General features: G+C 37.3%; 1 protein-coding gene across 1 annotated transcript in view; it reads right to left on the bottom strand.

The window, feature by feature from the left end:
* CEMIP2 (cell migration inducing hyaluronidase 2) overlaps positions 1-27,609 on the bottom strand; it is a 380,284-nt gene that overhangs the window by 265,799 nt on the left and 86,876 nt on the right. The window contains exon 2 of the mRNA XM_053702507.1: positions 13,593-13,932. Within this exon, the coding sequence (XP_053558482.1) occupies positions 13,593-13,920 (328 nt within the window). The 5' untranslated portion in view covers positions 13,921-13,932. The remainder of the gene's footprint in view (positions 1-13,592; positions 13,933-27,609) is intronic.

The raw sequence follows: 27,609 nt of genomic DNA, 5'->3' as shown, positions 1-27,609 counted from the left end.
ATAAAGCAACAGCAGCATTTGGATTAAAAATATAAATAAAAAGGTACTATCCCATAGATGTAAATATCTGTAGGGTTTAAGACTATTTGCTTTCTAGTCACATCTGCAATAATAATCATCATGTTGGCTTACATCCAGTAGAAGAGAAAATGTAATACAGGCTTTGTCTTTTATACCCCCCATGTAGCTTTGTAAAATTTTAAAGAAAAGAAAAAAAAAAAAACGTTAACCCACACAAAGCAAGAGCATGCTAAATCAGAGACATCAATTTTGGGGGAAAAACATAATTTATGTAAGAACTTACCTGATAAATTCATTTCTTTCATATTAACAAGAGTCCATGAGCTAGTGACGTATGGGATATACATTCCTACCAGGAGGGGCAAAGTTTCCCAAACCTTAAAATGCCTATAAATACACCCCTCACCACACCCACAAATCAGTTTAACGAATAGCCAAGAAGTGGGGTGATAAGAAAAAAAGTGCGAAGCATATAAAATAAGGAATTGGAATAATTGTGCTTTATACAAAAAAAATCATAACCACCACAAAAAAGGGTGGGCCTCATGGACTCTTGTTAATATGAAAGAAATGAATTTATCAGGTAAGTTCTTACATAAATTATGTTTTCTTTCATGTAATTAACAAGAGTCCATGAGCTAGTGACGTATGGGATAATGACTACCCAAGATGTGGATCTTTCCACACAAGAGTCACTAGAGAGGGAGGGATAAAATAAAGACAGCCAATTCCTGCTGAAAATAATCCACACCCAAAATAAAGTTTAACGAAAAACATAAGCAGAAGATTCAAACTGAAACCGCTGCCTGAAGAACTTTTCTACCAAAAACTGCTTCAGAAGAAGAAAATACATCAAAATGGTAGAATTTAGTAAAAGTATGCAAAGAGGACCAAGTTGCTGCTTTGCAGATCTGGTCAACCGAAGCTTCATTCCTAAACGCCCAGGAAGTAGATACTGACCTAGTAGAATGAGCTGTAATTCTCTGAGGCGGAATTTTACCCGACTCAACATAGGCAAGATGAATTAAAGATTTCAACCAAGATGCCAAAGAAATGGCAGAAGCTTTCTGGCCTTTCCTAGAACCGGAAAAGATACCACAGAGACGAGAAGTCTTACGGAAAGATTTCGTAGCTTCAACATAATATTTCAAAGCTCTAACAACATCCAAAGAATGCAATGATTTCTCCTTAGAATTCTTAGGATTAGGACATAATGAAGGAACCACAATTTCTCTACTAATGTTGTTGGAATTCACAACTTTAGGTAAAAATTCAAAAGAAGTTCGCAACACCGCCTTATCCTGATGAAAAATCAGAAAAGGAGACTCACAAGAAAGAGCAGATAATTCAGAAACTCTTCTAGCAGAAGAGATGGCCAAAAGGAACAAAACTTTCCAAGAAAGTAATTTAATGTCCAATGAATGCATAGGTTCAAACGGAGGAGCTTGAAGAGCTCCCAGAACCAAATTCAAACTCCAAGGAGGAGAAATTGACTTAATGACAGGTTTTATACGAACCAAAGCTTGTACAAAACAATGAATATCAGGAAGAATAGCAATCTTTCTGTGAAAAAGAACAGAAAGAGCAGAGATTTGTCCTTTCAAAGAACTTGCGGACAAACCCTTATCTAAACCATCCTGAAGAAACTGTAAAATTCTCGGTATTCTAAAAGAATGCCAAGAAAAATGATGAGAAAGACACCAAGAAATATAAGTCTTCCAGACTCTATAATATATCTCTCGAGATACAGATTTACGAGCCTGTAACATAGTATTAATCACGGAGTCAGAGAAACCTCTTTGACCAAGAATCAAGCGTTCAATCTCCATACCTTTAAATTTAAGGATTTCAGATCCGGATGGAAAAAAGGACCTTGCGACAGAAGGTCTGGTCTTAACGGAAGAGTCCATGGTTGGCAAGATGCCATCCGGACAAGATCCGCATACCAAAACCTGTGAGGCCATGCCGGAGCTATTAGCAGAACAAACGAGCATTCCCTCAGAATCTTGGAGATTACTCTTGGAAGAAGAACTAGAGGCGGAAAGATATAGGCAGGATGATACTTCCAAGGAAGTGATAATGCATCCACTGCCTCCGCCTGAGGATCCCGGGATCTGGACAGATACCTGGGAAGTTTCTTGTTTAGATGAGAGGCCATCAGATCTATCTCTGGGAGCCCCCACATTTGAACAATCTGAAGAAATACCTCTGGGTGAAGAGACCATTCGCCCGGATGCAACGTTTGGCGACTGAGATAATCCGCTTCCCAATTGTCTACACCTGGGATATGAACCGCAGAGATTAGACAGGAGCTGGATTCCGCCCAAACCAAAATTCGAGATACTTCTTTCATAGCCAGAGGACTGTGAGTCCCTCCTTGATGATTGATGTATGCCACAGTTGTGACATTGTCTGTCTGAAAACAAATGAACGATTCTCTCTTCAGAAGAGGCCAAAACTGAAGAGCTCTGAAAATTGCACGGAGTTCCAAAATATTGATCGGTAATCTCACCTCCTGAGATTCCCAAACTCCTTGTGCCGTCAGAGATCCCCACACAGCTCCCCAACCTGTGAGACTTGCATCTGTTGAAATTACAGTCCAGGTCGGAAGAACAAAAGAAGCCCCCTGAATTAAACGATGGTGATCTGTCCACCACGTTAGAGAGTGTCGAACAATCGGTTTTAAAGATATTAATTGATATATCTTCGTGTAATCCCTGCACCATTGGTTCAGCATACAGAGCTGAAGAGGTCGCATGTGAAAACGAGCAAAGGGGATCGCGTCCGATGCAGCAGTCATAAGACCTAGAATTTCCATGCATAAGGCTACCGAAGGGAATGATTGAGACTGAAGGTTTCGACAAGCTGTAATCAATTTTAGACGTCTCTTGTCTGTTAAAGACAGAGTCATGGACACTGAATCTATCTGGAAACCCAGAAAGGTTACCCTTGTTTGAGGAATCAAAGAACTTTTTGGTAAATTGATCCTCCAACCATGATCTTGAAGAAACAACACAAGTCGATTCGTATGAGACTCTGCTAAATGTAAAGACTGAGCAAGTACCAAGATATCGTCCAAATAAGGAAATACCACAATACCCTGTTCTCTGATTACAGACAGAAGGGCACCGAGAATCTTTGTGAAAATTCTTGGAGCTGTAGCAAGGCCAAACGGTAGAGCCACAAATTGGTAATGCTTGTCTAGAAAAGAGAATCTCAGGAACTGATAATGATCTGGATGAATCGGAATATGCAGATATGCATCCTGTAAATCTATTGTGGACATATAATTCCCTTGCTGAACAAAAGGCAATATAGTCCTTACAGTTACCATCTTGAACGTTGGTATCCTTACATAACGATTCAATAATTTTAGATCCAGAACTGGTCTGAAGGAATTCTCCTTCTTTGGTACAATGAAGAGATTTGAATAAAACCCCATCCCCTGTTCCGGAACTGGAACTGGCATAATTACTCCAGCCAACTCTAGATCTGAAACACAATTCAGAAATGCTTGAGCTTTCACTGGATTTACTGGGACACGGGAAAGAAAAAATCTCTTTGCAGGAGGTCTCATCTTGAAACCAATTCTGTACCCTTCTGAAACAATGTTCTGAATCCAAAGATTGTGAACAGAATTGATCCAAATTTCTTTGAAAAAACGTAACCTGCCCCCTACCAGCTGAACTGGAATGAGGGCCGTACCTTCATGTGAACTTAGAAGCAGGCTTTGCCTTTCTAGCAGGCTTGGATTTATTCCAGACTGGAGATGGTTTCCAAACTGAAACTGCTCCTGAGGACGAAGGATCAGGCTTTTGTTCTTTGTTGAAACGAAAGGAACGAAAACGATTGTTAGCCCTGTTTTTACCTTTAGATTTTTTATCCTGTGGTAAAAAAGTTCCTTTCCCACCAGTAACAGTTGAAATAATAGAATCCAACTGAGAACCAAATAATTTGTTTCCCTGGAAAGAAATGGAAAGTAGAGTTGATTTAGAAGCCATATCAGCATTCCAAGTCTTAAGCCATAAAGCTCTTCTGGCTAAGATAGCCAGAGACATAAACCTAACATCAACTCTAATAATATCAAAAATGGCATCACAGATAAAATTATTAGCATGCTGGAGAAGAATAATAATATCATGAGAATCACGATTTGTTACTTGTTGCGCTAGAGTTTCCAACCAAAAAGTTGAAGCTGCAGCAACATCAGCCAATGATATAGCAGGTCTAAGAAGATTACCTGAACACAGATAAGCTTTTCTTAGAAAAGATTCAATTTTTCTATCTAAAGGATCCTTAAACGAGGTACCATCTGACGTAGGAATGGTAGTATGTTTAGCAAGGGTAGAAATAGCCCCATCAACTTTAGGGATTTTGTCCCAAAATTCTAACCTGTCAGGCGGAACAGGATATAATTGCTTAAAACGTTTAGAAGGAGTAAATGAATTACCCAATTTATCCCATTCTTTGGAAATTACTGCAGAAATAGCATTAGGAACAGGAAAAACTTCTGGAATAACCGCAGGAGCTTTAAAAACCTTATCCAAACGTATAGAATTAGTATCAAGAGGACTAGAATCCTCTATTTCTAAAGCAATTAGTACTTCTTTAAGTAAAGAGCGAATAAATTCCATCTTAAATAAATATGAAGATTTATCAGCATCAATCTCTGAGACAGAATCCTCTGAACCAGAAGAGTCCAAAGAATCAGAATGATGGTGTTCATTTAAAAATTCATCTGTAGAGAGAGAAGATTTAAAAGACTTTTTACGTTTACTAGAAGGAGAAATAACAGACAAAGCCTTCTTTATGGATTCAGAAACAAAATCTCTTATGTTATCAGGAACATTCTGCACCTTAGATGTTGAGGGAACTGCAACAGGCAATGGTACATTACTAAAGGAAATATTATCTGCTTTAACAAGTTTGTCATGACAATTATTACAAACAACAGCTGGAGGAATAGCTACCAAAAGTTTACAGCAGATACACTTAGCTTTGGTAGATCCAGCAGGCAGTGATTTTCCTGTAGTATCTTCTGGCTCAGATGCAACGTGAGACATCTTGCAATATGTAAGAGAAAAAACAACATATAAAGCAAAATAGATCAAATTCCTTATAAGACAGTTTCAGGAATGGGAAAGAATGCCAAATATCAAGCTTCTAGCAACCAGAAGCAAATGAAAAATGAGACTGAAATAATGTGGAGACAAAAGCGACGCCCATATTTTTTAGCGCCAAATAAGACGCCCACATTATTTGGCGCCTAAATGCTTTTGGCGCCAAAAATGACGCCACATCCGGAACGCCGACATTTTTGGCGAAAAATAACGTCAAAAAATGACGCAACTTCCGGCGACACGTATGACGCCGGAAACGGAAAAGAATTTTTGCGCCAAAAAAGTCCGCGCCAAGAATGACGCAATAAAATGAAGCATTTTCAGCCCCCGCGAGCCTAACAGCCCACAGGGAAAAAAGTCAAATTTTTGAGGTAAGAAAAATATGATAATTCAATGCATAATCCCAAATATGAAACTGACTGTCTGAAAATAAGGAAAGTTGAACATTCTGAGTCAAGGCAAATAAATGTTTGAATACATATATTTAGAACTTTATAAATAAAGTGCCCAACCATAGCTTAGAGTGTCACAGAAAATAAGACTTACTTACCCCAGGACACTCATCTACATGTTTTGTAGAAAGCCAAACCAGTACTGAAACGAGAATCAGTAGAGGTAATGGTAAATATAAGAGTATATCGTCGATCTGAAAAGGGAGGTAAGAGATGAATCTCTACGACCGATAACAGAGAACCTTATGAAATAGACCCCGTAGAAGGAGATCACTGCATTCAATAGGCAATACTCTCTTCACATCCCTCTGACATTCACTGCACGCTGAGAGGAAAACCGGGCTCCAACTTGCTGCGGAGCGCATATCAACGTAGAATCTAGCACAAACTTACTTCACCACCTCCCTTGGAGGCAAAGTTTGTAAAACTGATTTGTGGGTGTGGTGAGGGGTGTATTTATAGGCATTTTAAGGTTTGGGAAACTTTGCCCCTCCTGGTAGGAATGTATATCCCATACGTCACTAGCTCATGGACTCTTGTTAATTACATGAAAGAAATCAACTACTTTTAAAATTTAACGCTGAGCAACTAAAGGCTATTCGGTTACCAACTGGAAGTCTTTTGAAATAGTGGCTTATACAATACAGTCAATAACTACTTAATATATTATTTTTTCCCCTCAATGAATAGATATAAATCAAAAATAATCTGAACAATTTTACTCAAAGTATAGAAAATGCTGCTCATTGAATCCAGCCTTGAATAAAATATGTATTCAAATCTCTGGATATAGATATATATATAGATAGATATATATATATATATATATATATATATATATATATATCTATATATATATATATATAGATATATATATATAGATATAGATATATATATATATATATATATATATATATATATATATATATATATAGATATATATATATATATAGATATATATATATATAGATATATATATATACACACACACACACACACACACACTTTACATATATATGTCCTTTACAAGGTCAATTTAAAAATTATTCTATCTAATAATACTGCAAATGTGTTGTGTTTAACAGAACATTTAAATGAACAGTAAGTCAAAATTACACTTTCATGATTCAGATAGAGAATGCAATTTTAAACAATCCAATGTTCTTTTATCTAATTTTCTTTGTTCTCTTGGTATCCTTGATTGAAAAGAATGCCTAGATAGGCTCAGAAGCAGCAATACACTACTGTAAGCTAGCTTCTGATTGGTGGCTACACATATATGCCTCTTGTCACTGGCTCAGCTAGATTCCAGTACTGCACTGCCGTTTCTTCAATAAAGGAAACCAAGAGAATGAAGCAAATTGATAAAAGTAAAATGGGAAGTTGTTTAAAATTATATGCTCTCTGAATTATGTCAAAAAACAAACAAAAATAAAACACCACCTTTGCAAGAGACTAACTGTAAATTGTGCCTATTTACATACCTTACTTGACATTTAAAGATTTTTTCTTTTTAATGGGTTACAAATAAATAAAGGGAAATGGCTTAACCCCTTCACGCCGTTCGGCCGATCCATGTCGTACTAACAGCACTGGACTTTAAACGCCATTAGGACGGCATGTTATCTATATGGCACACCTGAACTAACGCCCTCTACCTGTGAAAAACTGTAAAATGCATTCAGATAAAAGGGATAAGAAGTTAGCATATGAACCTACCAAGGTTTAGCTTTCAACTAAGAATCCCAAGAAAACAAGATAGGAAACAAAAAAGAGCTGGAAGCAGCCGCTTACATAAAAACGTAGCATTTATTCAGTCAATAAGTAAAAATCCATGGAGGAACATAGATACACTGAGAAAAAACAGTATACGCGTTTCGGCTAAGCACCGTACTCACTACTGCTAAGGATTTGGGTTCACATGTGAAATTTAAAAAGGGTGTACTTGACCCCTATTGGATAAAAAAGTTCATTCAAAACACACCTCTAAATGACGTGTCTAAGTGTACCTAAACCATATTTACATACAACACAATTCATTTCCCTTTGCTACATTGTAAGTGAACATATAAAAAAAATTAGTAGAATCGTAATACTGGCAAATAAATAATAAATTAATTAACAATATTGGATTTGCAAAAATAGAATACAATATACTGTGAAATACTTCATTGAATGTCATAGAAAAACGGAATGAATATGGAGTAAACATAAAAAATCCACATAAGTTCATAAATGTGATGGAAATGAATATATATACATAAGTATAAGAAGAAAAAACATTTGATGATTTTATATATATATATATATATATATATATATATATATATATATATATATATATATATATATATATATATATATATATATATATATATATATATATGCAAAATGGATGATAAATAGACATTACTGAGATACATTGAATACATGTTGCTGATAGTGTGAGCTAATTGTAATAAAGGACCAAATGAGGCCATAACTCTGATACGAGTGCGAATACAGGGGCTATATATAAAAATACTATAGTATAGGGTAAAGGATGCACCATTTATAAATTAAATTTAGTGTAGTGTAGAGAAACACACTATTGTGATATAGAGTGTGCATAAACGGCTGCATAATAGATACACATGATACTATAGGGACTCCATCAATTGTAGAGTGTACATGGATACCATAACTAAATACTGCTCAAATAGCAGTGCTAAGTGGATAATATCAACTGAATAATGGGTGAACTTTTTACTCCCAATAATTGATTAAATCATATTCAGCATTGAGGCCCAAAGGGACCTTAGTGGACAATTTAAAGATCCATAGCATCTCACGTTTTTCTAAAAGCCTCTGTCTCCTCCTCTTTTTGGATTGGGTATGTAGTCTATAGCAAGCCATCTGAATGATGAAGCATCTTTGTTATGTTTAGTGTAGAAATGTTGTACTATAGGTGAAGAAGACTTGCCCACATTAATAGTGGACAAGTGTTCTCTAATATGGGACCTGATGTCCCTAGTCGTAAGTCCAACATATTGAATGTTGCACAAAGTGCAAGTTATCAAGTAAATTACATAATTGGATTTTGTGGACAAGTCTTCTTCACCTATAGTACAACATTTCTACACCAAACATAACAAAGATGCTTCATCATTCAGATACCTTGCTATAGACTACATACCCCATCCAAAAGGACAGACAGAGGCTTTTAGAAAAACGTGAGATGCTATGGATCTTTAAATTGTCCACTAAGGTCACTTTGGGCCTCAATGCTGAATATGATTTAATCTATTATTGGGAGTAAAAAGTTCACCCATTATTCAGTTGATATTATCCACTTAGCACTGCTATTTGAGCAGTATTTAGCTATGGTATCCATGTACACTCTACAATTGATGGAGTCCCTATAGCAGAGCTCGATTATCCCGGGCGCCACTGGCGCCTTTAAAATTGTGTCTGGCGCCCTAATTTTATACTCCTTATCAGTCCCTATTGTCCCTTTTACTACCGCCACACTGCCCTCGGTCCTCCACCAGCCGTCTGATTAATTTTACTTCCCGTTGCGGCTGGCGATGCGCAATGCAATCTAAGTGGTGCAGGGGGTGCTACTACGCATGCACACATCCTTTCTGTTACAATCTAATTTAAGAAGGCGGCGCTGGAGGGTTACTGCACATGGCGTCTATTTGGAGGCAAGAATAAAGGACCGCAAGACGCAAGCAGGATTACGGGCACCAAGGGGTGAATGGCAGAGAGCAGCTGGACGGGGAATTTTATATGCAGCTGTAGCACAAGAGGAGCTCTCAGTCAGAGACCAGAACGGTGTGTTGTATTTTGTATTGTGCACGTTGTTTCAGGGGCAAGTGAAATAACCTAATCTGAGCCAGGGCTCATGGAGGTCGCCTCTCCATTAGACCTGGGGGGAGATGTAGCTGCTGGTCCTTTCAGGCCTGTGTTTGCTGATCACTTACATCAGTGGTTCGGTGCGCTTCACAGTCACGTCCAAAACAACTCTGTCACTGTCATTGTTTAGTTTGCGTTAGGGGATCTCTCTTACAGATTTAAGGTGAGTGAAATAGTTACACTGATTATTTGTAGCTCAGGGATAGTTTACGATCTCATTGTGTAAATGAAGTTGCTTCTATTATTCAGTCTGGCAAACACATTTGTTATCTGTGCGCTCTGCCTATAACAAAGCACAAGGCTGGAGTCAATCATAAACCTTTTAATAAAAACTTATCAAATGGGTTTAAACAGAAAATAGCAATATGAAAAGTGATACATCTGTATTATGTTTTACATCTTTTGGTATCTACTGGGCAGTAAACAGACCTTAAATACCCCAAGTTTATTTTGTATTTAGGCGTTAAAAATACTAATGCAACAACATATTAATGAAAAAAACAAAAACAGAGGCGCCACATGTGTAGGTCAAAAAAGATAAATAAATCCAAATAGCAGCAGATTAAGGGTACTCGCAAAATTGGCGGCACTCTATTGTGCCAACAGGAGCAGGCTGGTATTCTACAGCAAACCAGCTGGCTGTGTGGAAGATCCCCACCGGATGTGTGCAGTGTTGGAGTTTTTCTGCCTGCAGGGCTTCTGAATAATACTCAATAGCAATCCTTCCCTTCAACTGGAACTGCAGGTGGAATGGAGAGATGGGCTGAAATGCCCTAAGGTTACTGATAAGGAGACAAACACACCAACGCCAGACTGATGTAAAAGTTAAAATTAGTATTTTATTATACAGAATAAAAATACCAAAAAGGTATAACAATTTACAGCTGGGTTGTGTGGATATCAATCTCCTAATAAAGGTATAGTAGCTACGCGTTTCTCGGGAGAACCCCGTTTCCTCAGGCTTGTATACTCTAAATGTGTAAAGTTACCCTTTAAATAGGGCTCAGTAACCTCATGAACAAATGTCCCTCCCCTTCCTTCCCAAACAATATCCAATAAGATCCTTCCTTTCCTACTCCACCCAGTTGCTGCTGTAATTAAAAATAAATTTATGGTAATCTGTGTCTACTAATAAATATAATAAACAAGTAACCATGATTATCGTGTTGTAAGTAATTTGTGTTTAAAGTGCATACTCTGATCTAAGTTAGTTAGTGCCGATCGTGACTAATGTGCATTGCCGTGTATTGCCGTGAAAGTAAACAAACCTAACATGTTAACCTTAGGGTATTTCAGCCCATCTCTCCATTCCACCTGCAGTTCCAGTTGAAGGGAAGGATTGCCATTGGGTATTATTCAGAAGCCCTGCAGGCAGAAAAACTCCAACACTGCACACATCCGGTGGGGATCTTCCACACAGCCAGCTGGTTTGCTGTAGAATACCAGCCTGCTCCTGTTGGCACAATAGAGTGCCGCCAATTTTGTGAGTACCCTTAATCTGCTGCTATTTGGATTTAACTTTTTTGACCTACACATGTGGCGCCTCTGTTTTTGTTTTTGTCTTAACATCATAGAAATACATCATCCCCTTGGGTGACGACAGAGAGCGGCCTATCAAGTTCTGGGACGTCTGAGGATACCTGTTGGACTTAACATATCTGGCTTGTCTAATCTATCTATCCATTCATTTTATTGTGTATTATTTTATTGTGTATTATTTTCGTTTGCACATACAGGGTTTTTATATATCATACTGTGTTTATGTATTTATATCTTTAGCGCCTCTTATAGAAGCCCAGTGATTTACATCACGGTTGCTTCTTCATTTGTTTTTAACATATTAATGAAACACTACAGTATTGACAGACTGCAGAATAACAATAATTTACCGTTTTTTATTAAGGAATTCAAAATAACTGAGGTCATAACCTTTTTAAACTCCTGCATATCCCAGCATTTCTAAGGCAGTGGGGAAAAAAAAACCACAGGGACATTGGAGGAAAATTGGGCTAATCAAATAATGAAAGTACATACCAAAAAGTTTGTTTAAAAAAAAAGAAACAAACATTCATCATTGTGTGTTTAAAAAACAAACTTTGCAATGTCCTTTCATTATTTGATTTGCACTGTTTTCCTCAAATTTTTTACTGCCCTAGAAATGATGGAATGCAACATTCTACACAGTGACTGCTTGATCACTGCAGGTGCTCATGTATATCTGCCAATACATTCCAGCATATCTGGGGTAGCAGAAAAACACATGAAAAATTGGAGGAAAATAGGGCAAATCAAATAATGAAAATACATATATGTGTATGTATATTATATATATATATATATATATATATATATATATATATATATATATATATATATGTGTGTGTGTGTGTGTGTGTGTGTGTGTGTGTGTGTGTGTGTGTGTGTGTGTGTGTGTGTGTGTGTGTGTGTGTGTGTGTGTGTGTGTGTGTGTGTGTGTGTGTGTGTGTGTGTGTGTGTGTGTGTGTGTGTGTGTGTGTGTGTGTGTGTGTATAATACGCATACATAAACCATGAAAAATACCTGGCTCCTAGATTTTGTCAAGCACTGCCCTATAGTATCATGTGTATCTGTTATGCAGCCGTTTATGCACACTATCACAATAGTGTGTTTCTCTACACTACATGTATATTAAAATTGAATTAATATATGGCGCATCCTTTACCCTATACTACAGTATTTTTATATGTAGCCCCTGTATTCGCACTCGTATCAGAGTTATGGCCTCATTTGGTCATTTATTACTATTAGCTCACACTATCAGCAACATGTATTCAATGTATCTCAGTAATGTCTATTTATCATCCATTTTGCGCATATATATATATATATATATTTCATCAAATGTTTTTTCTTCTTATACTTATGTATATATATTCATTTCCATCACATTTATCAACTTATGTGGATTTTTTATGTTTACTCCATATTCATTCCGTTTTTCTATGACATTCAATGAAGTATTTCACAGTATATATTGTATTCTATTTTTGCAAATCCAATATTGTTAATGAATTTATTATTTATTTGCCAGTATTACAATGATACTACTAATTTTCTTTATATGTTCACTTACAATATAGCAAATGGAAATGAATTGTGTTGTATGTAAATATGGTTATGGTACACTTAGACACGTCATTTAGAGGTGTGCTTTAAATGAACTTTTTTATCCAATAGGGGTCAAGTACACCCTTTTTAAATTTCACATGTGAACCCAAATCCTTAGCAGTAGTGAGTATGGCGCTTAGCCGAAACGTGTATACTGTTTTTTCTCAGTGTATCTATGTTCCTCTATGGATTTTTACTTATTGACTGAATAAATGCTACGTTTTATGCAAGTGGCTGCTTCCAGCTCTTTTTTGGTTCCCATCTTCCTTGCCCATTGAAGCAGCGCTACTCCCACAGTGTAAGCCGTTTTGTTCGGCTGTGTTGGGACCTTCTTATACCTTGGATACAGCAGCACCTACATTGGCTGACGAGTGACAAGCCCTCAACTGACAAGCCTCCAATTTGCCAGCGTCCTATTGGATCACAGGGTGAGAGTGGAACTTCCGGTCTTCGCGTGTGAGCGGAGGAGCCGAAGCAGCACACTGATGCAGCGTTCCATCTGGACCACCTGTGTATGAAGCACGGTCTTCTTGCTCTCGGCTGGGCGTTATAACGGAGACAAGGAAGCGGATTGATCACATACTTAAATCGGCACATTGACTAAACTCAGGTTAGAGTTGTAGCTGTGGAGATCACCACAAACGGAGGTATTTGCCTTTGCTTGTTATGTGCGCATATGTGAACGCCCCTGGATTTCCTAGGTATTCGTGATATTCATACCTACGAAGTAGGATTAATATATTTCTTGCTCCCAACATTTAGACCATTTGTCTTAAAGAACACTGTTTTAACCCCTTCCACACCTGGTAATTTCTCTGGTTCTTTAGCCCAAGAAAACAAACCAAAATTTGATAAAACTGAATTGGAAAGTGGTTTCAAACTACATGACCTATCTGAACCATGAAAGTTTAATTTTGACTAGACTGTCCCTTTAAATCTCAAAAATACAACTTACCATCAGGAGAATACATGGATGATATCCCTAAAACAATTGCAAGGGTAATAAAAAATGAAATGCTAGAAACAGCAAAGCATATGAGTGTATTTTTGTGTCTTCTGCGAATGATTTGTGCATGACGTTGCTGTTCATCTGCACTGAAACCAAATGTTGCATGGGCTTCCTGTCCAGCAGAATTTAATTTGTCAGATGCTGGGCTCTTTGGAGGAGGTGGTGGTCGTAATGGAACAATTCTTCCAGGGACATAACCTGAGGATCTGAGGTGGTTTGCATTCTGAGGCTGGTGAAAAAGAGGCGGACCCCCTCTGTAGTCACCAGCTTGCATGATTACGGTTCACTGAAAAGAAAAGAAAAACCCATTTAGGAATATTTTGGGACACCAATTCCTATTTCTGCACAGTAATCTCTCACTGGCTGTGCTGTTATTGTATCTAATGGCACTGTACAGTACCTCATATATAGATATAGACATATATAAAACAGTATTTATTCTAGAAGAGTGAAAACATTTTACAGACATACAGAATAAGTGACAAAGGAAAACATTTGTCATATAACCACTTGGGTTTTCTTCTATGAGACAATGAGGTATGAATATTAAAAGGAAAGCGAAAATTAAATGTTTGTGATTTGGGCAGAGCATGCAATATTAAAATAAAATTAAAAAAAAACACACACCTTTCCAATTTACTTCTATTATCCAATTTGCTTTGCTGTCTTGCTATCCTTTGTTGAAAAACATACCTACTGTAGGTAGCCTCAGTAGCAGTAATGCGGCTGCTCATATACCCCTTGTCATTGGCTCACTCAATGGGTTTAGCTAGGTTGCAGTAGTATTGCTGCAACTACACAAAGTACAACAGGAAAATGAAGCAAATTTGAGAATAGAAGTAAAAAATTGTAAACTTCATATGAATCATGAAAAACATTTTTATAGGTGATCTCAACATTGAATAATGGACATTAAACACAAAAATCTAGACTTAAATTATTGGGACGTACAGGGGTTTAACCAACCCTGCAAAAGTCACCAGTTTGCCACAGAAAGGGTTAACTAACACTTTGCACCTTAACCAGTTTGTAACCGTCTTACCACTCAAGGCAAGCCTGTGACTTTGTTAACCCTTGCACTCACTGAACTCTCCAGTCTGTACTAGACCCAGAAAAAATGTCCCAAATCTCCTTTAACATATATATATAAGAATTAAAACACAAATACACACAAAGCAACAGTTTAAAATAAAAATGGAGTAAAACAGAACCCAATAATGTACAAAGATGGTCATTTACGCCGTTGTCCACATTGTGACAACATTAGGATTATTTTGATACCAAACATGACATGCTTGTCATATTTGGTCCCCCTGTAACATAAGCGATTAAAACGTATCATATTTGAGAAGATATCTTAGAGAGTGTCACCTTTACTTGAACTAAGGCCTGTGTATTGATAGAGGACCCCGTCTAATGTCACACTATGTTGACATGTCTTGGCACATAAGATCACTGTAGTGAGAAAACTGAATTGCAGTTTATTTCTGGTTCACCAAATGTAACTAATAAAAAATATTCTTCCCAAAAACCTTGCCCTTTTTTAGATAGTTCTGATAAGAAGTTGTAAATATCTTTGAAACACATGACACAGAAGGAAACAAAAAATTCATCCTAAAATCACGAGGTCTTCAAAGCAAGTAGTATTCAGAGAATACTACAAAGAAATTGCTGTAAACTTTTAGCCTGCATAAAGTAATGGGCAGCCACTATAAAGTAATGGAAACTAGAATGTTGCAAACCTGTTATCTTACCTCCTCTACGGCACTACAGTAACAATATCAAAAAGTGTTCAATTTTTATTTAACGCAACGTTATTTTAGACTTTTTTTCTGCTCTTTTCTGTTTCAGTGATGCAGAAGTTTAGTATATACTTAGTGGTTAAAGGACAGTCAAGTACAAAAAAAACTTTCATGTTTCAAATAGGGCATGTAATTTTAAACAACTTTCCAATTTACTTTTATCACCAATTTTACTTTGTTCTCTTGTTATTCTTAGTAGAAAGCTAAACCTAGGAGGTTCATATGCTAAATTCTTAGACCTTGAAGGCCGTCTCTAATCTAAATGTATTTTGATAGTTTTTCATCACTAGAGGGCATTAGTTCAAGTGTTTCATATAGATAACATTGAGCTCATGCACGCTAATTTAACATGGAGACAGCTCTGATTGGCTAAAATGCAAGTCTGTCAAAAGAACTGAAATAAGGGGGCAGTCTGCTTAGGCTTAGATACAAGGTAATTACAGAGGTAAAACGTGTATAATTATAACTGTGTTGGTTATGCAAAACTGGGGAATTGATTATCTATCTTTTAAAACAACAAAAAACATAATTTATGTAAGAACTTACCTGATAAATTCATTTCTTTCATATTAGCAAGAGTCCATGAGCTAGTGACGTATGGGATATACATTCCTACCAGGAGGGGCAAAGTTTCCCAAACCTTAAAATGCCTATAAATACACCCCTCACCACACCCACAATTCAGTTTAACGAATAGCCAAGAAGTGGGGTGATAAAAAAGTGCGAAAGCATATAAAATAAGGAATTGGAATAATTGTGCTTTATACAAAAAAATCATAACCACCACAAAAAAGGGTGGGCCTCATGGACTCTTGCTAATATGAAAGAAATTAATTTATCAGGTAAGTTCTTACATAAAGTATGTTTTCTTTCATGTAATTAGCAAGAGTCCATGAGCTAGTGACGTATGGGATAATGACTACCCAAGATGTGGATCTTTCCACACAAGAGTCACTAGAGAGGGAGGGATAAAATAAAGACAGCCAATTCCTGCTGAAAATAATCCACACCCAAAATAAAGTTTAATAAAAAACATAAGCAGAAGATTCAGACTGAAACTGCTGCCTGAAATACTTTTCTACCAAAAACTGCTTCAGAAGAAGAAAATACATCAAAATGGTAGAATTTAGTAAAAATATGCAAAGAGGACCAAGTTGCAACTTTGCAAATGTGATCAACCGAAGCTTCATTCCTAAACGCCCAGGAAGTAGAAACTGACCTGGTAGAATGAGCTGTAATCCTCTGAGGCGGAGTTTTACCCGACTCAACATAGGCAAGATGAATTAAAGATTTCAACCAAGATGCCAAAGAAATGGCAGAAGCTTTCTGGCCTTTTCTAGAACCGGAAAAGAGAACAAATAGACTAGAAGTCTTTCGGAAAGACTTAGTAGCTTCAACATAATATTTCAAAGCTCTAACAACATCCAAAGAATGCAATGATTTCTCCTTAGAATTCTTAGGATTAGGACATAATGAAGGAACCACAATTTCTCTACTAATGTTGTTGGAATTCACAACTTTAGGTAAAAATTCAAAAAGAAGTTCGCAACACCACCTCATCCTGATGAAAAATCAGAAAAGGAGACTCACAAGAAAGAGCAGATAAATCAGAAACTCTTCTGGCAGAAGAGATGGCCAAAAGGAACAAAACTTTCCAAGAAAGTAATTTAATGACCAATGAATGCATAGGTTCAAAGGGAGGAGCTTGAAGAGCTCCCAGAACCAAATTCAAACTCCAAGGAGGAGAAATTGACTTAATGACAGGTTTTATACGAACCAAAGCTTGTATAAAACAATAAATATCAGGAAGAATAGCAATCTTTCTGTGAAAAAGAACAGAAAGAGCAGAGATTTGTCCTTTCAAGGAACTTGCAGACAAACCCTTATCTAAACCATCCTGAAGAAACTGTAAAATTCTCGGTATTCTAAAAGAATGCCAAGAAAAAAGATGAGAAAGACACCAAAAAATATAAGTCTTCCAGACTCTATAATATATCTCTCTAGATACAGATTTACGAGCCTGTAACATAGTATTAATCACAGAGTCAGAGAAACCTCTTTGACCAAGAATCAAGCGTTCAATCTCCATACCTTTAAATTTAAGGATTTGATATCCTGATGGAAAAAAGGACCTTGCGACAGAAGGTCTGGTCTTAATGGAAGAGTCCACGGCTGGCAAGAGGCCATCCGGACAAGATCCGCATACCAAACCTGTAAGGCCATGCCGGAGCTACCAGCAGAACAAACGAGCATTCCTTCAGAATCTTGGAGATTACTCTTGGAAGAAGAACTAGAGGCGGAAAGATATAGACAGGATGATACTTCCAAGGAAGTGATAATGCATCCACTGCCTCCGCCTAAGGATCCCGGGATCTGGACAGATATCTGGGAAGTTTCTTGATTAGATGAGACGCCATCAGATCTATTTCTGGAAGTTCCCACATTTGAACAACCTGAAGAAATACCTCTGGGTGAAGAAACCATTCGCCCGGATGCAACGTTTGGCGACTTAGATAATCCGCTTCCCAATTGTCTACACCTGGGATATGAACCGCAGAGATTAGACAGGAGCTGGAATCCGCCCAAACCAAAAAATTCGAGATACTTCTTTCATAGCCAGAGGACGTTGAGTCGCTCCTTGATGATGTATGCCACAGTTGTGACATTGTCTGTCTGAAAACAAATGAACGATTCTCTCTACAGAAGAGGCCAAAACTGAAGAGCTCTGAAAATTGCACGGAGTTCCAAAATATTTATCGGTAATCTCACCTCCTGAGATTCCCAAACTCCTTGTGCCGACAGAGATCCCCACACAGCTCCCCAACCTGTGAGACTTGTATCTGTTGAAATTACAGTCCAGGTCGGAAGCACAAAAGAAGCCCCCTGAATTAAACGATGGTGATCTGTCCACCACGTTAGAGTGTCGAACAATCGGTTTTAAAGATATAAATTGAAATATCTTTGTGTAATCCTTGCACCATTGATTCAGCATACAGAGCTGAAGAGGTCGCATGTGAAAAACAAGCAAAGGGGATTGCGTCCAATGCAGCAGTCATAAGACCTAGAATTTCCATGCATAAGGTTACCGAAGGGAATGATTGTGACTGAAGGTTTCGACAAGCTGAAAACAATTTAAACGTCTCTTGTCTGTTAAAGACAGAGTCATGGACACTGAATCTATCTGGAAACCCAGAAAGATTACCCTTGACTGAGGAATCAATTAACTTTTTGGTAAATTGATCCTCCAACCATGATCTTGAAGAAACAACACAAGTCGAATCGCATGAGATTCTTTGAATGAGAAGACTGAGCAAATACCAAGATAATCGTCCAAATAAGGAAATACAAAAACCCTGTTCTCTGAATACAGAAAGAAGGGCACCGAGAATCTTTGAAAAAAATTCTTGGAACTGAAGCTAGGCCAAACAGTAGAGCCACAAAACTGGTAATGCTTGTCTAAAAAGAGAATCTCAAACACTAAAAGTGATCTGAATGAATCGGAATATGCAGATACACATCCTGCAAAACTATTGTATACATAAAATGCCCTTGCTAAACAAAAGGCAGAATAGTCCTACAGTAACCATCTTGAATGTTGGTATACATAACGATTCAATATTGATAGATCCGGAACTGGTCTGAAGGAATTGACCTTCTTTGGTACAATGAAGAGATAAAATAAAACCCTAGCCCCTGTTCCAGAACTGGAACTGGCATAATTACTCCAGCCAACTCTAGATCTGAAACACATTTCAGAAATGCTGAGCCTTGCTGTGTTAACTGGGACACGGGAAGAAAAACATAATTTATGTAAGAACTTACCTGATAAATTCATTTCTTTCATATTAGCAAGAGTCCATGAGCTAGTGACGTATGGGATATACATTCCTACCAGGAGGGGCAAAGTTTCCCAAACCTCAAAATGCCTATAAATACACCCCTCACCACACCCACAAATCAGTTTAACGAATAGCCAAGAAGTGGGGTGATAAGAAAAAAGTGCGAAAGCATAAAAAATAAGGAATTGGAATAATTGTGCTTTATACAAAAAAATCATAACCACCACAAAAAAAGGGTGGGCCTCATGGACTCTTGCTAATATGAAAGAAATGAATTTATCAGGTAAGTTCTTACATAAATTATGTTTTCTTTCATGTAATTAGCAAGAGTCCATGAGCTAGTGACGTATGGGATAATGACTACCCAAGATGTGGATCTTCCACGCAAGAGTCACTAGAGAGGGAGGGATAAAATAAAGACAGCCAATTCCGCTGAAAAATAATCCACACCCAAAATAAAGTTTAAATCTTATAATGAAGAAAACTGAAATGATAAGCAGAAGAATCAAACTGAAACAGCTGCCTGAAGTATTTTTTCTACCAAAAACTGCTTCAGAAGAAGAATACACATCAAAATGGTAGAATTTAGTAAAAATATGCAAAGAAGACCAAGTTGCCGCTTTGCAAATCTGAACAATCAAAGCTTCATTCCTAAACGCCCAGGAAGTAGAAACTGACCTAGTAGAATGAGCTGTAATCCTTTGAGGCGGAGATTTACCCGACTCGACATAAGCATGATGAATTAAAGATTTCAACCAAGATGCCAAAGAAATGGCAGAGGCCTTCTGACCTTTCCTAGAACCGGAAAAGATAACAAATAGACTAGAAGTCTTTCGGAAATTCTTAGTAGCTTCAACATAATATTTCAAAGCTCTAACAACATCCAAAGAATGCAATGATCTCTCCTTAGAATTCTTAGGATTAGGACATAATGAAGGAACCACAATTTCTCTACTAATGTTGTTAGAATTCACAACCTTAGGAAAAAAATTAAAAAGAAGTTCGCAACACCGCCTCATCCTGATGAAAAATCAGAAAAGGAGACTCACAAGAAAAGAGCAGATAATTCAGAAACTCTTCTAGCAGAAGAGATGGCCAAAAGAAACAAAACTTTCCAAGAAAGTAATTTAATGTCCAGTAAATGCATAGGTTCAAACGGAGGAGTTTGAAGAGCCCCCAGAACCAAATTCAAACTCCAAGGAGGAGAAAATTGACTTAATAACAGATTTTATACGAACCAAAGCTTGTATAAAACAATGAATATCAGGAAGAATAGCAATCCTTCCGTGAAAAAGAACAGAAAGAGCAGAGATTTGTCCTTTCAAGGAACTTGCAGACAAACCTTATCCAAACCATCCTGAAGAAACTGTAAAATTCTCGGAATTCTAAAAGAATGCCAGGAAAAATGATGAGAAAGACACCAAGAAATGTAAGTCTTCCAGACTCGATAATATATCATCCTAGATACAGATCTACGAGCCTGTAACATAGTATTAATCACAGAGTCAGAGAAACCTCTTTGACTAAGAATCAAACGTTCAATCTCCATACCTTTAAATTTAAGGATTTGAGATCCTGATGGTAAAAAAGGACCTTATGACAGAAGGTCTGGTCTTAACGGAAGAGTCCACGGATGACGAGAAGCCATGCGGACAAGATCCGCATACCAAAACCTGTGAGGCCATGCTGGAGCCACCAGCAGAAAAAACGAGCATTCCTTCAGAATCTTGGAGATTACTCTTGGAAGAAGAACTAGAGGCGGAAAGATATAGGCAGGATGATACTTCCAAGGAAGTGACAATGCATCCACTGCTTCCGCCTGAGGATCCCTGGATCTGGACAGATACCTGGGAAGTTTCTTGTGTAGATGAGAAACCATCAGATCTATTTCTGGAAGTCCCCACATTTGAACAATCTGAAGAAACACCTCTGTGTGAAGAGACCACTCGCCCGGATGTAACGCTTGGCGACTGAGATAATCCGCTTCCCAATTGTCTATACCTGGGATATGAACCGCAGAGATTAGACAGGAGCTGGATTCCACCCATACCAGAATTCGAGATACTTCTTTCATAGCCAGAGGACTGTGAGTCCCTTCTTGATGATTGATATATGCCACAGTTGTGACATTGTCTGTCTGAAAACAAATGAACGATTCTCTCTTTAGAAGAGGCCATGACTGAAGAGCTCTGAAAATTGCACGGAGTTCCAAAATATTGATTGGAAATCTCACCTCCTGAGATTTCCCAAACCCCTTGTGCTGTCAGAAACCCCCATACAGCTCCCCAACCTGTCAGACTTGCATCTGTTGAGATCACAGTCCAGGTTGGAAGAAAAAAAGAAGAAAAAAAGAAGCCCCCTGAACTAAACGATGGTGGTCTGTACCACGTCAGAGGGTGTCGAACAATCGGTTTTAAAGATATTAAATGAGATATCTTTGTATAATCCCGGCACCACCGGTTCAGCATACAGAGCTGAAGAGGTCGCATGTGAAAATGAGCAAAGGGGAACACGTCCAATGCAGCAGTCATAAGAACCTAGAATTTCCATGCATAAGGCTACCGAAGGGAATGATTGAGACTGAAGGTTTCGATAAGCTGAAACCAATTTCAGACGTCTCTAATCCAACAGAAACAGAGACATGGACACTGAATCTATCCGGAAATCTAAAAAAGGTTACTCTTGTCTGAGGAATCAACAAACTTTTTGGTTAATTGATCCTCCAACCATGTTCTTGAAGAAACAACACTCATAAAAAGCTGGAAAGGATCTTTCCATTGAAAATGAGCAAAGGGAATTGAATCCAATGCTGTTAAAACTTCTATGCATATATAGCAACTGAAGGAAATAATAGAGACTAAAGGTACCGACAGACGGAACCCAAATCAAATTGTCCCTTGTCTGATAGAGACAAAGATAGTGACATAAACCATCTGGAAACCTAAAAAAGGTGACCCTTGCGTGAGGAATCAAGAGCTTTTGAAAAAAAGATCCTCTAACTATGTCCTGAAGAGCAAGTGAAACATATGAGATTCCGCATCCACAGGAAATAATCTGAATGAAAACAGAAAAATGAAGAATATGCATTTATTGTATCTAATGAAAACAAATAATGCTATCAATGACCATAAAAAAGGCAGAATAGTTTGAATAAAACTCCAAAACCCAGTTCCTAGAAAAAGAACTGGAAGAAATACCCCAGAAGATTCCAGGTCTGAGCAGCGCTTGAGCCATGCTTCAACAGTATCCAGAATATATAGGACAGAAACACACTGAAAGAAAGTGTTAGCCTTACTGGAATAAAATCAAAGAAATTTTGACAGAATAGAACCAAATAAATTTCAAAGAAGTCTTAACCTGCCCCTTACCAGCCAAGCTGGAATACGGCACGTACATCGCAATATTAGGGAGCTGATTTCGAACCCCAATTATAAACATGTTACTTGGGAAAGAACTCAGGAATTCGTTCCTTAATAAGAACAACCAAACTAATATAAGCTTAAAGTTTAGTCTTAGAACTCAATCTTGAAGCCCATAGTAACAGTTAAGAATTGAATCCAATTATAATTGATTATCTTAGAACAAAAGAAATATGGATTTTCTTTTTGTTTTTTTTGTTCTTTGTTGTTTTTTTTTTGTTTTTTTTAAAAAACACAAAATTCTTCTAGCTAAAATAGCTAAAGACATAGATTAACCCTCATTTGCGAATATATTCAATAAAATGAAGACACAAATGAAGTCATTAGCATGATAGTCCAGTTTAAAGGACCAGTCAAAACAGAGGACTTGCAAAATGCAAAACAACAAGACAAATGCAACAGCACCTAGTCTAGTAAATGTTGTCCCTTTAACAATGCTAAAATAAATCATAATCTGATACTTAGAAAAGTACCTGAAACTAAATAATTTTCCATAAATAAGATATAACTATATAAAGGAAAATAAATACTATTTTGCTATAACAACAATAGCATAATTAGTAGGAGTAGAGATAGCTCCAATAAATTGGAGAACCCTCCAAATTAAATTTAACTGCTGACAAAGAATATAGTTTAAAAATAAAAGAAAATTCTCAGCCTATTCCATTCCCTAGTATGGGGAATTGGAAGGAAAACCTCTGAAATCACAGAAGAATAAAAAGGCAGAAATAGTGTCAGCTAGTTTTAAAGAACTAGTTACCTTAATATCCAAAATAATCAACACCTCTTCAACAAAGAACAAATGTACTTTAATAATAAAAAATTTATATAAAAAAGTAGATTTGTTAGTGTCAATATCTGATGAAGAGAATTTCTGAAAGAAAAAAACATCATCAGAGAAGGATAAATCAGTATGTTGTTGGTCATTTGAAACTTCAATAATTAAAAAAAGAAGTGAAAAAGACCTAAAAATTGATATTAGAAGGCACAAAGTCAGACAAAGCCTTAATCAGAAAAAATATTTCTTAAAAATCTTCTAAACATTTCTTGTACTTAAGAATGGAAATGTATAAAGCATAAATACTAATGGAATCTGCATGTAAAAGTATATCATAATAACTTAATACAAACCATAGCTAAACATAAACATTTATAACATTTAAAATAAATGAACTTAGCTTTGGTAGAACTGAAACTCAGTTAAGCATTTTTCCAGAAGTGGCTTCTGACTCAGGGACAAACGGAGACATCTTGCAATATGTAATAGAAAAAAACAACATATAAAGCAAAATTGATCAAATTCCTTAAATGACAGTTTCAGGAATGGGGAAAAAAATGCCAGTGAACAAGCTTCTAGCAACCAGAAGCAATAAATAATGAGACTTAAATAATGTGGAGACAATAGAGACGCCCATATTTTTTAGCGCCAAAAAAGACGCCCACATTATTTGGCACCTAAATGCTTTTGGCGCCAAAAATGACGCCACATCCGGAACGCCGACACTTTTGGCGCAAAAAAAAGTCAAAAAAATGACGCAACTTCCGGCGACACGTATGACGCCGGAAACAAAAAAATTTTTGCAACAAAAAAGTCTGCGCCAAGAATGACGCAATAAAATGAAGCATTTTCAGCCCCCGCGAGCCTAATAGCCCACAGGGAAAAAGTCAAATTTTAAGGTAAGAAAAAAATTGATTAATCCATATGCATTATCCCAAATATGAAACTGACTGTCTGAAATAAGGAACGTTGAACATCCTGAGTCAAGGCAAATAAATGTTTGAACACATATATTTAGAACTTTATATAAAAGTGCCCAACCATAGCTTAGAGTGTCACAGAAAAGAAGACTTACTTACCCCAGGACACTCATCTACAAGTAGTAGAAAGCCAAACCAGTACTGAAACGAGAATCAGTAGAGGTAATGGTATATATAAGAGTATATCGTCGATCTGAAAAGGGAGGTAAGAGATGAATCTCTACGACCGATAACAGAGAACCTATGAAATAGACCCCGTAGAAGGAGATCATTGAATTCAAATAGGCAATACTCTCCTCACATCCCTCTGACATTCACTGCACGCTGAGAGGAAAACCGGGCTCCAACCTGCTGCGGAGCGCATATCAACGTAGAATCTAGCACAAACTTACTTCACCACCTCCATAGGAGGCAAAGTTTGTAAAACTGATTTGTGGGTGTGGTGAGGGGTGTATTTATAGGCATTTTGAGGTTTGGGAAACTTTGCCCCTCCTGGTAGGAATGTATATCCCATACGTCACTAGCTCATGGACTCTTGCTAATTACATGAAAGAAAAAATCTCTTAGCAGGAGGCCTTAACTGAAGCCAATTCTGTACCTTTCTGAAACAATGTTCTGAAACCAGAGATTGAGAACGGAATTGATCCAAACTCCTTTGAATAAAACGTAATCTGCCCCATACCAGCTGAACTGGAAAAAAGGGCCGCACCTTCATGGGTACTTAGGAGCTGACTATAGGTTTCTATAAGGCTTGGATATATTCCAAACTGGAAATAGTTTCCAAACTGAAACCGCTCCTGAGGATGAAGGATCAGGCTTTTGCTCCTTATTATGAGAAAAAGAACGAAAAAATGATTATTACCCTGGAAAGAAAGGGAAAAACAAAGTTAACTTTAGAAGACATATCAGCATTCCAAGTTAAATCCATAAAGCTTTTCTAGCTAAAATAGCTAGAGACATATACCTGACATCAACTCAAATGATATCAAAAGATGGTATCACCAATAAAATTATTAGCATGTTATAGAATAAAAATAATGCTATAAAATTATGATCTGATACTTGTTGCGCTAAAACTTCTAACCAAAAAGATGAAGCTGCAGCAACATCCGGTAAAAATATAGCAGGTCTAAGAAGATTACCTAAACATAAGTAAACTTTTCTTAGAAAGGATTAAATTTTTTTATCTAAAGGATCCTTAAATTTAGTACTATCTGCCGTAAGAATAGTAGTACATTTTAGCAGGAATAGAGACAGCCCCAAACCTTAGGGATTTTGTCCCAAAAAATTCTAATCTGTCAGATGGCACAGAATATAATTGCTTAAACGTTTAGAAGGAGTAAAAGAATTACCCAAATTATTCCATTCCCTGGAAATTACTTCAGAAAAAGCATCAGGGAGATTAAACACTTCTGGAATAAATATAGGAGATTTAAAAAAAAAAACCTATTTAAACGTTTAGATTTAGTATCAAGAGGACCAGAATCCTCTATATCTAAAGCAATTAATACGTCTTTAAATAAAGAACGAATAAATTCCATCTTGAACAAATAAAAAGATTTAACAGCATCAACCTCTGATACAGAAACTTCTGAACCAGAAGAACCATTATCAGTATCAGAACGATGATGTTCATTTAAAAATTCATCTGAAAAAAAGAGAAGTTTTAAAAGACTTTTATGTAAACTAGAAGGAGAAATAACAGACATAGCCTTCTAAATGGATTTAAAAAATAAAATCTCTAATGTTTATCAGGAACACTCTGAAAATTAAATGTTGAAGGAAAAGCAACAGGTAATATAACAGTACTCAAGGAAATTTTATCTGCATTAATAAGTTTGTCATGACATGCAATACAAACAACAGCTGGAGAAACAGGTACCAAAAATTTATAGCAGATACACTTAGCTTGGTAGCTCCAGCCCCGGGCAGTGATTTTCCTCAAGTAACTTCTGACTCAGTTGCAACGTGGAACATCTTGCAATATGTAATAGAAAAAAACAACATATAAAGCAAATTGATCAAAATCCTTAAATGACAGTTTCAGGAATGGGAAAAAAATGCCAGTGAACAAGCTTCTAGCAACCAGAAGCAATAAATAATGAGACTTAAATAATGTGGAGACAAAAGAGACGCCCATATTTTTTTTAGCGCCAAACAAGACGCCCACATTATTTGGCGCCGAAATGCCTTTTGGCGCCAAAAATGACGCCACATCCGGAACGCCGACATTTTTGGCGCAAAATAACGTCAAAAAAATGACGCAACTTCCGGCGACACGTATGACGCCGGAAACGGAAAATAATTTTTGCGCCAAAAAAATCCGCGCCAAGAATGACGCAATAAAATGAAGCATTTTCAGCCCCCGCGAGCCTAACAGCCCACAGGGAAAAGAGTCAAATTTTTGAAGGTAAGAAAAAATGATTAATTCAAATGCATTATCCCAAATATGAAACTGACTGTCTGAAAAATAAGGAAAGTTGAACATTCTGAGTCAAGGCAAATAAATGTTTGAATACATATATTTAGAACTTTATAAACAAAGTGCCCAACCATAGCTTTAGAGTGTCACAGAAAATAAGATTTACTTACCCCAGGACACTCATCTACATGTTTGTAGAAAGCCAAACCAGTACTGAAACGAGAATCAGCAGAGGTAATGGTATATATAAGAGTATATCGTCGATCTGAAAAGGGAGGTAAGAGATGAATCTCTACGACCGATAACAGAGAACCTATGAAATAGACCCCGTAGAAGGAGATCACTGCATTCAAAATAGGCAATACTCTCCTCACATCCCTCTGACATTCACTGCACGCTGAGAGGAAAACCGGGCTCCAACTTGCTGCGCTCTCTCTTCCCCCCCCCTCTTTTGTGCGCTCTCCGCCTCTCTTTTGCACTCTCTCTTGCTCCACCTCTCATATTGGTCTCTCCACCCCCTCTCTTTGGCTCTCTATCCCCCTCTCTTTTGCTCTCTCCCTCTCCCCCTCTCTTTTGCTCTCTCTTCCCCATCTCTTTTGCGCTCTCTCCCCTCTTTTGCACTATCACTCCCCCCTCTCTTTTGCACTCTCTCTTGCTCCACCTCTCATATTGGTCTCTCCACCCCCTCTCTTTGGCTCTCTATCCCCCTCTCTTTTGCTCTCT

This window comes from Bombina bombina, chromosome 2, assembly GCF_027579735.1.
Source record: "Bombina bombina isolate aBomBom1 chromosome 2, aBomBom1.pri, whole genome shotgun sequence".
NCBI lineage: Eukaryota > Metazoa > Chordata > Amphibia > Anura > Bombinatoridae > Bombina > Bombina bombina.
Note: the sequence above shows the minus strand (reverse complement) of the source record. Positions and strands in the feature narration are given on the sequence as shown.